At 37.8% G+C, this 10,401-nt stretch overlaps 1 protein-coding gene across 18 annotated transcripts in view; it reads left to right on the forward strand.

Moving 5' to 3' along the window:
• The window catches only part of TCF4 (transcription factor 4), a 433,335-nt gene extending 423,746 nt beyond the window's left edge, over positions 1–9,589 (forward strand). For 10 of the 18 annotated variants that reach the window (XM_072605977.1, XM_072605989.1, XM_072605984.1 and 7 more), the window contains 3 exons: positions 6,394–6,623; positions 7,211–7,351; positions 7,559–9,589. In XM_072605977.1, the coding sequence (XP_072462078.1) occupies positions 6,394–6,623; positions 7,211–7,347 (367 nt within the window). In that variant the 3' untranslated portion in view covers positions 7,348–7,351; positions 7,559–9,589. The remainder of the gene's footprint in view (positions 1–6,393; positions 6,624–7,210; positions 7,352–7,558) is intronic. The other 8 variants (XM_072605981.1, XM_072605986.1, XM_072605979.1 and 5 more) reach the window with 1 other exon arrangement.
• Positions 9,590–10,401: the final 812 nt, after the last annotated feature.

Genomic DNA, 10,401 nt, shown 5'->3' on the forward strand with positions numbered 1-10,401 from the left:
AGCATAGTTCCATCCTGATCATCTTGAATTTTTGCTTCCATCTGACAGTGGTGAGCTACTGCTACTACTCTTATTCCTGATCTTTTAGTTTTCCTTAATATTTCTACACGGAAATCTAATTAATATCTCACATTTATAGAGAAGTTTCAGGTTTACAAAATACTTCTCTGATAATGAACCTGCCAAGTGAGGTGAAGTGACTTGGTCATAATCATGGCCCTATTAAGCCTCAGAGCCTGGACCTGGTATTCTCCTGCCCCCAGGTCTAGGCTTCAAATGCAATGGTCCTTCAGTTCTACCATGCTGTCTCTCTTTATTCACTTTTAAAGAAACCATGATTATGTCCAGGTATCTTTTAACATATAAGATCAAACTTTGATGACATCTTTATCTCAAGATTTCATCTCAGTTCAGCCATGAAGTCAGGGTGCCTGTGAGGTCTTTGGTCTTTGCCTTCATCCTGCCCCTGATGAAGTCAAGGCATCTAGAGAGAATAGCTTAGGTGCTGTCTGCTGCTTGTTAGCTCATTTCATTACAGCACCACATGAATAAAGTCAGCATCATAGCTTCAGTGGCCATGAATTTTCAGTTATCTTCTAAGGCTACAGACCATATCCTGAATTTCAGTCAGAGACTTCACAAGATGGCAACCAATTTAGAAATCTTGGAAGGCTTCATTCATGCAAATCCATTACCAGGAAGGCAAAAACTTTTCAGATTACATGCCAGACTTCCTGGGTTAGGAGAGTTATTTTAGTAACACATAGTGTATTCCGTAAGTATCGCCCTTTAAGTTTGAAGATAACGTAGTTGAGGTTGTTTGTATTCATATGTGTGGATGGTTTGTTTATCAGAATGAAAAAACTGATGCATGAACAATGTACCTTCTAGACAACTCTTGTACACAATGAGTGTTGTTGTTTGTTCAATAATGTAGTTCCTGTTAGTCTACCCTATTGTCAGTACTTTGGAGACAACAAGCATATTAACCTATGGGCTGCTGCCACCGTACTGAAGTTGATTAACTAATCCCCATTAAAGGAATATATGGGCATTCCCATGGCTGAAGAGGGAAAGACACACATACACACACACACACGTGCACGCACGCGCACAAGTAACCCAGATCTTGAGACAATTGTGCCAGCATTGATTCACTAGCACAGTGATGCAAAACTGGCATTTCCATCTGTTTCTCAACTTTGTTACAGTTTCCATAGTCTAAAAGACTTGGATAAATGTTATGGGCTAAATAGCCCAATTTATGCCTAGATCTACATTAACTTAAGAACTCCTGGGAAGATGGTGCAATGAGAGATATCCTAGGAGCAGCTCCCGCCCCCAAAGTAATATAACCAGAAAGCCCAAATGCTCATGCTTCTAGCCTCCCTCCTTCCATCTTCTAGGTACTGGCTTGTATCGCTTCTGTTGGATTTTAAGCACCAATCATCAGAATTAAGGCCTGAACAGTGAAGGGTAAGGAGACAGCTCAGATGGCTCAGAGAGATGAGTCAAAGACTTAAGAAGAAAGAAAGGAGGCAGCTAAGGAAGAATGTAAATCTAGGAAACAAGAGAATAGACGATACCCTAAGGGTGGCACCAGTTGCAGCCACTTAAAATATAGCCCAGGAGGATATATATGCAGCCATCTTGAGAGAAAGGAGAAGAGGCCTCCATTCAAAGGCTTCTTTGGAATGTTCCTCTCAGCAGAGAACTGGGGGGACCAACACTTGGATCCTGTATCACCAGTCTCAAAGGTCCTGGCAGAGGGACTATGGAAAATTAGTTATAGAGAGAAGGGAGAGCCCAGAAGAATGTGACTAGCAAAGGTTAAGAATAATCTATTAATCGTTGATCAACAATTGTCTACTAGGCACTGGCAATGCAAAATCAAAAGTGAGAGAACTTCATATAGAGATATACACAAAATAGTCTGAAGATGATTTGGAGGAAGGAATCAACAGATGGGGGAATCAGGGAGACTAAGCCCCACTCTAATGGCCACTTGGAATTTTCCTACAGCGTTAGCACTACTGGTCACCTCATAGTCTGAGGGACACAATGGTAATGTCCAATTCTGGTGTTTCAGAGAACCAGCTGCCACTGCAGGGGAAGGGGAACAAAAGTACTCGACCTTAAGAAGAGCAAGAATTGGAGGATAGGAAGTATAATTTCAGCAAGGAAATCATAGGAAAATCAACACAGTGAGATATTTTTAAAAAATAATGGAGAGCTGACTGAGGAAAAGAAATGTTCATTCAAGGAAAAGTTGTCAATCAATGAATGAGAACTAAGTAACTAAGGAAAGTGAGGCCAAATCCCCTGAGAAAGGTGCAGTTGGCACTGATTTCTTCAAGCCTTACTGAAACAACAATGAAGCAACTCTAGGAACTTCTAAGAGGGCTCAGAAGCAACGTCAAATTCAGTGAAAATATCAGACATCAGAAGAGAAATGCAAGCCATTAAAAAAATCAGCAAACATAACCAGACACTAAAGAATTTAGAACAAAACACAGAAACCCTCCCGGTAATAGTAGTTTGTCTTAAAAGAGCCACAGAATTGGAATGCAAACGTGCAAAGACAGAAGGAAAAGTAATGAAACATACCTACATGAAGTGCAAATAACCGAGTTTAGGAGGCAAGCACTTGAGTAGTACCCAGAGTTCTTCAGTACGCACCTTGGGCACTGGCAGTTCAATTGCTCCTTTAAATTGGACTCAGTTCCGCTAATGGCTGTTATTTAACTGAATGTCAGGAATGCACTCTGTTGTAGAGAATTTAGAATTAGTAATAACTGCTAACTTGTATCCTCACATTCTGAACTAATGAGCCTGTAGTTCATATTAATAGAGCTGTCCTTAAGATCCATCAGCCTACTGAAATTTGACTTACTCAGCCAACAAGCTACAAATCTGGGAAATTAAAATTCCAAACAGGGAAAAAAAAACATAACAGTGTTAAATGCATTCTGAAGATATTAAATAAAAGAGGATAGGTTTTTTCCTAACAATTTTGTGCCCTAAATAAAATCTTTAGCTGAGACTTATTGAAAAGTACTCATAATTCCTTAACAGCAAAATGTAGCTAGGAAAATGTAAAGGGGAGAAGTGTTACTGCTTATCTTCTTCACCTTGTTTCTATATTTGATAGAGTTCTATGTAGAGAGAAACACTGTACAAAGCTTCTCATATTCTAGTCATAATTTAGCACAAATGTCCAATACGCTGTTTAAATAGCTGCCAAGGCCACCTGCCCAAGTACTAAAGTGAGGGTTGGCAATTATGTGGTAAATTAGGGTTGTATACATTCCAGATATTTTAGACCAAAATATGCACTTGCAGCACACCCTAAGCACTCAATAAATGATCCCCTTATGTCTTCAGTTATCCAAATTGGCTGTCTAATCCCCCACATAATTGCCAACTCTCCACTTCACTTTGGAATAGGGAGATTTGGCAGAAGGTGTTCTGTTTAGGACAAAGAATTAAGATTCACTTACCCTGATCTTAGCAAGCATTTTCAGAGTGTTTTGTAGGTTACCCCTAAAATAAAAGCCATTTATCTCTTCTCCACTCATTTTCCAAAATGCCATTGCTTTCATGCTATCCTCCTCTCTTTTATGGGTAGGAAAGATGAGAGAAAAAAGCACAGTGACAATTGAGTTTTTTCATTTCATTCTTTGTTGGTAAGAGACCAAGGAGATGCTTCTGTTTGCCTACCACCTCTATGCTGCTGTTCAATGATCAGATCAATTCTTATTAATTTAGCTAGTAGGTGTTACATATACATATTAATGGGTCCTTTGAAGTTACACGGTAGACTATTTTAATTTGTTATTGAGAACCTTCTCATTTGAAAAGGTCACTCTTGTGACATTTAGTTATGCTTCCAAATCTGTATTATAAGCCAACAGTGTTTGGAAAAAAAAAAAATCTTTGCAGTCTATTTGCATAACCAATTTATTTATTTATACATTTATTTATAAGTGAATAATGAATTCAAATTACTTATTAGCCCATGAACCTTTGGAAAACAAGTTCTCATTTCCAAGTCTTCTTTGTGTTATATATAGCACAATGTTTAATGTACAAAATGATTACCCAAATGATTGCCTTTTTGACTTTACCTAGGGGAAACTGTTCCACCTATTCCATTCTGTTCCTTATTTCAAGTAGTGTTGATTTCTAAAGGACCTGAGTGCTTTATAACAGGCTCCTGCTTACTGGTTTCAGACGACGTAGCAGGCTTGGGAGTCCGAGGTAGAACTGGAAAGGAGAGGACACATTGAAATGAATAAACAACAATCGGGAGGAGGAAAAGCAAAAGGGGTTTATTCTGACCCCGCTATAATGTATTCCTGCTCCTTACGAGAATAGCATCTCAAGGAAGCATCACCATGCCCCAATCCCCTCCTAGACTTAAAATGGGAGGAGCCATCTTGTTCCAGCCAGGTCATCAGGAAGTACTTTTTTGCAGTTATTTACCTTCAATAAGACACTAACGACTCTTTTTTCCTCTTATGTTTATTAACCCTTTGCCCCGCATCTCACTCTGTCCCCAATATGACTACCAAGGGAATCATTTTAATACATGAATTATCTTAAGTTGCAGTTGATTTCCATCACATTCTACAAATTGATCCATAAAGAGGGACCACCCCCAAACTATCCCCCAACAACCCCAGGTCCAGAGGCTTAAATCATCTTCCTCACATTAATTCTTAGCTGTTGATTAGCCAAAAGCAGTTGTGGTTGTTGAGTCATTTCAGTTGTGTCTGACTCTTCAGGACTCCTTTTAGGGTTGTCTTGGCAAAGATATTGGCATGATTTGTCATTTCCATCTCCAGCTCATTTTATAGATGAGGAAACTGAGGTAATAAACAGGGTTAAGTGACTCAGGTAGGGTCACACAACTTGTAACTGTCTAAGCCTGGATTTGAACTCAGGTCTTCCTGACTCTGGGCCCAGTACTTTATTCACTGCCAGGAATTATCTTTTTTTCTTGTAGAAAAGAAAGGCAGAGAGTTAAATGAAAGAGAAACAGATCCATTTGGTAATTTCACATCGCAACAAGAAAAGCATCTTTATTTAGTAAAAATTTGGACTTCAAATCACAAAACTCTTAGAGGTGAAAAGGACTTTCAGACAGCATCTAGATGCTAGTGCATAGGATTCCTAACATCTCTCTAGTAGTCCCTGTCTGATATTTGTTCAGGGAGCTCACTGCCTGCTGTGAGATTTTAAAAGCTCAAAGCTGGAGCAGTGGGATGAAGTGCTGCCCCCAATTAAGGCAAAATTTACTTCCCTGTAGCTTTTAAGTATTGGTCTTAGGTTTGCCCTTTAAAACAGCACAGAACAAGTCATTGTCCTCTTCTGGGTGAAACTCTGCAGATGCTTGGAGATTCCTATCACCTACCCTATCACCTACCACCAAGTCTTCTCTTCTCCATCCTAAACAGCTCTTCTTCATTTCTAAGTTTCCTCACCCCTCTCTCGCCCGCTCACTGTCTGGATAATTTTCATTTGGCATTACCTTTAAAGTGAAATAAATGCCTGGAAGTGGGAACGATGCTCTAGTTGCTTCCCTCACCTATTCTTAAAATAACTGATTTCTTAGAACAAGGAAAAGCCATGGATATCATGTAATTTGGCCTTCTGAGAGGGAGCAAACGAGGCTCAGAAAAGACTGAAGACCTCACCTAAGATGATACCACTGGGAGTGGCAAAGTATGGACTAAACATCCAGTGTTTTGGAACTTCTTTGCCTTATTTAATTAAAAAAGAAAATTTAAATGCAGGAGCTTAAATTTAGCCCTATTTTACCTTACCTTGTTTAAGTCTATTGAGATCTTTTTGAATGATTTGTTTTCCATTGGTTCCAAATGTCACACAGACTGGAACTTTTCAAAACCTGCTTATTTTAAAATGTACTTTGCTTACAGAGGTCATGCTCCCTATAGGGTAAGAGAAAACAGGCTGTGGTGCTGCGTTTTGAAATGTAATGTTTGTTGTTGAAATGTGCTTTGTTTCATTTTGGCTGTTATCCTGTGCTCTTTCATTCTCCCAATGCAGACAATATGTGGCCCTGATTTTGACTGGGCCGTTGTCTTCGGCTTGATTTGAGCATTATATCTTTGGTGAAACCATTAAGCTCTTTTCTCAGGTCAAGGCACATGCTGGAGATTTAATGGGGTGAAGAGCTATCTCACCACATCCTAGGCAGGCTCAAAAGCAAAGACATTTGCAAAATTCTGGCCTCAGATGGAGAATCTCAGTGAAAAACCTGAAGGGAAAGAGAACCTGGGGGAGGGTGGGAGGAGGAATAAGGAAAATATTTAGAAAGCTTTTCCCCCCACACCATTAGAAAATGTTGTATTTTTTTTTGTTTCGCAGCAATAATGATGATGAAGACCTTACACCAGAGCAGAAAGCAGAACGGGAAAAGGAGAGGAGGATGGCCAACAATGCCCGTGAGCGCCTGCGTGTGCGTGACATTAATGAGGCTTTCAAGGAATTGGGCCGCATGGTGCAGCTCCATCTGAAGAGTGACAAGCCCCAGACAAAACTCCTGATCCTCCACCAGGCTGTGGCTGTCATTCTCAGCTTAGAGCAGCAAGTGCGAGGTCAGTTTTATACCTCATTCTACCCTTATTTATCCCCTGTGTAATGACTTGAGTGTTTAGCTCCGAAATTGGTAATTGTTATAAGCAAGGGCAAATATCAAGCAAAGTTTTTAAACTGGAAAGCAAAGAAAATTCACAGTTCCAAATGATCATTCCAACTTGAGGTCACATTGAAAGTCTATAAGGCAACTCTTTCTTTTGACTATAGTATTTAGATTTTAAAACTCCAGTTCAAAATTTCTCAAGGATATCATCCGAATCCAGAGTTTAGAACATCTGCCTTGCTTGCTTTTCTGAATTACAAACTTGGTAGCCAAATTCAGTGTCTAATTCAACCTGAATCATCTTCTGCCTTGCTTCCTACTTAAATGCACAAGCATTTAACATACCAGCAAAGTCTGTTAATTACAAAGTGCTGTTGTTAATAGCATTAATTCAGTACCCACTGTGAAAATGCCAAGTCTCATCACATAACTACCTTAACCCTAGATGTAACACCTGGGTTAACTAAACAATTGGATCAAGATAGAGAGCAGATTCACCAGACTGAACCATTTGGCAATGCTCTTTACTTTAATGTTACACAGAAAGGAATCTGAATCCTAAAGCAGCATGCCTGAAAAGAAGGGAAGAAGAAAAGGTATCTTCAGAGCCTCCTCCACTCTCATTGGCGGGACCTCACCCTGGAATGGGAGATGCATCAAATCATATGGGACAGATGTGAAATGGTAAGTTCTTCTTTCAGCCACTGCAGATTTCTAACCACTCGTTAGACCTAAGTCGTCAGACATTTTTTTAAAATGAGCTTTAATTGAGACCTCTCCCAGATTTTGGTTTAGAAAACAATTTTGAAATGCTCATTCAAAAAAAAAAAATGACATGCTAAAATTTGTTCATTAATTTTCCTTTTTTTTTTTTTTTTACTTCTTTCACAGGTCCAAGTTGCCACATTTCTTCATTAAAACAAGAGACCACTTCCTTAACAGCTGTATTATCTTAAACCCACATAAACACTTCTCCTTAATCCCCTTTTTTGTAATATAAGACAAGTCTGAGTAGTTATGAATCACAGACGCAAGAGATTTCAGCATTCCCGATTATCAAAAAACAAAAAACAAAAAAAAGTGCAACTTGAGGGACGACTCTCTTTAACATATCATTCAGAATGTTTAAAGCAGAATGTTGCGAGCTGTGGCACGCAGCCCAGAGACTGAATGGCAATCTTCTCCACACTGTGGAATAATGCATTTGTGCCTAAACTTCTTTTGGAAAAAAAAATATAATTAATTTGTAAGTCTGAAAAAATATTTAATTTAAAAATTGTAAACTTGCAATAATGAAAAAGTGTACTTCTGAAGAAAACTACATGAACGTTTTTGTTGGTGTTGTAGTCAGCTAGTGTTTCTACTTACTGGATATTGAAGGGGGAGCTCGGCTGCCCTCGTTACAAAACCAGCAAACGTCCTAATGAAAATGAAGTGATGACATTAGCCATTCCTTAGGGTAGGAGGAACAGATGGATCTTATAGACCTATGACAAATATATATATAAATATATATATAAATATATATTAAAAATTTAGTGAATATGGTAAGCTTTTGTTCATTTGTTTCAGACTTTTTTCTCCTGTAAAAAAATAGTACTGATTAACTTTTTTAAAAAAAAAAAGATTTTACTGTAAATACGGATTTTTTTGTCTTCTTTCTGTCCCTCTCCCCGGTTTGTTATCGTAACCTGTAGTGCCAACTCTGTCTCTGGAGGGGGAGTACAGGATGAAATGCTGACCCTGACGTTGCTTCTCATTCATAAATAAGTAGAAAGTTGTTTCTCCAGTCTTTTGGGAACACAGGACTTAAAAGTCACATCATGTGTAGATACTACAAGCAGCATTACCAAGACGTGGCAAAAAGAATTTGTCGGCATCGTAATGTTGCTCTTGTGACCCTATTCTGGGATTTTCAGAGGTACAAGGTTAGAATGCTACAATGTTACCACTGTGCCTTCCAATGTTTATATCATCAGAAACATACATAATCAAAGTGGCTGTGATTTTAAACGATTAAAGTGTTACCTACATGTGTAGCCTAAGTAGTGTGCAGTGAGGCGTTTCTGAATACATGGTCAGATTTTTGAAGAAAAAAAAACAAAAAATAAACATCAAATCAGAAAATTGCAAGTAGTGTGATAGATATGATTGGTTTTCTTTCTTTTTTTAATTTTTAAAATTTTTTTTTCTTTCCAAGTGGGTTTACTAGAGTGTAGACCCCCTTTCCTCTGCCTCCTCCTTAGTTTGAAAAATGCCAATATCCAATCATCATGCAGCATTATAACAAGCCTTATAAGTCCTAAAGCATTAAGTTGCACTTTCTCAAGGAGGGGTAGTACAGTATTTCTCTGGCCAGTATGAATGAAGTTTATACTTAACATATTTGATAGTAACATAGATCAAGCTATGTGGCACAGCAACTCATCAGATAACTAGCTTTGAAGTCTGGGCACGATTGAACCAACTTCCATAGTGAATCTTATAACGATTGACTTTGGTGTATAGTACAGTTAACAGGTAGTGCTCCTAGCTAAGTATTTGTCAGCATCCTTTTGTCTCTAATTCTAGTTTCTATTTTTACAGCCACACAAACTTGGCATGTATTTAAAAAAAAGAAAAAAACTCCCTGTTCAAGTAGATTTTTCCACCTATCAGCACTGAGTAAATGCCATACATCCATCAAAATGGTCTGAATGTTCCATCTGTTCTCCTGTTTTGCCAGTTATATAGTAATGAAAAAGACATTTGTAAATTTTATGCAACAAATGGCAAACGTATCATTATTTTGAAATTGTGTATGTAAAAGTTATATTTTTACATGTAGACTCTTGTTATTATGTGTTTTAATACATTGTATCAGTTTTTGTTTAAAAAAATCTGTGTGATTGAAAAGTCTCATTTAAATGAAATAGTGAGATACAAGAATCTGAATTTTATGTTCATTTCTGAAAACGTGAAGAACAAATAAGATAGTTACTATGTGGTCACCTTTACACACCCATTAACATTTTGATTAGCTGTGTGTATGTTGAAAATTGTAAATATGTTCAGTAGAGGTAAAACTAAAATGCTTTGATTTGTTGATAAGTTCCTAAAATGTGGAGGTGGATTAAAAACCTTAGGAAAATAACAGGACTCAAACTCTATGAAAAGTTCCGTTGAGGTTTACCATTGAATATCCTATATGGGGGGAGGGGGGCAAGAAGAGGGGGAATGACTCTCATTTGCAAAAGAAGGGTAGAGAAAAAGAAAGTTCACCCTCCAAATGATTGGAACCATTGTGTTCTTGGTTCCTTAGAATGTTCACGGTGCCATCATACTAGGTCATTTTACCCTCATACTTTATAGTCCACCGATGCTGGTATCCCCAAGAATAATCAGAAACACATATGCCATTTGATCACATTCAGGAGAAGTGTACACTACAAAATATAGTGTTTACTCTTTAGGGAACTGGAAATACTCCAATTTATGCACATTTTAAGAACTGCACTCTTGATCAATGTTATCATAAGGTGCTTTTATAAAGCTGAATTAAAGTTTTTTTTTCAAATCTGTGAACAAAACAATTAAATTGTAGTCATTTGATTTTCTTTTAAAGAAATTGGTGCTTTATATTTTGTTCTCACTTGACTAAGAGCTGCAATTCATTATTAAACCAGCTTTGATAATTTCATTACTCTGTAATGCAGTACCTTTATAGTTGAATTTCCTTTGGAAATAAATGAAAA

Source organism: Notamacropus eugenii, chromosome 4 (genome assembly GCF_028372415.1).
Source record: "Notamacropus eugenii isolate mMacEug1 chromosome 4, mMacEug1.pri_v2, whole genome shotgun sequence".
In the NCBI taxonomy this organism is placed as follows: Eukaryota; Metazoa; Chordata; class Mammalia; order Diprotodontia; family Macropodidae; genus Notamacropus; species Notamacropus eugenii.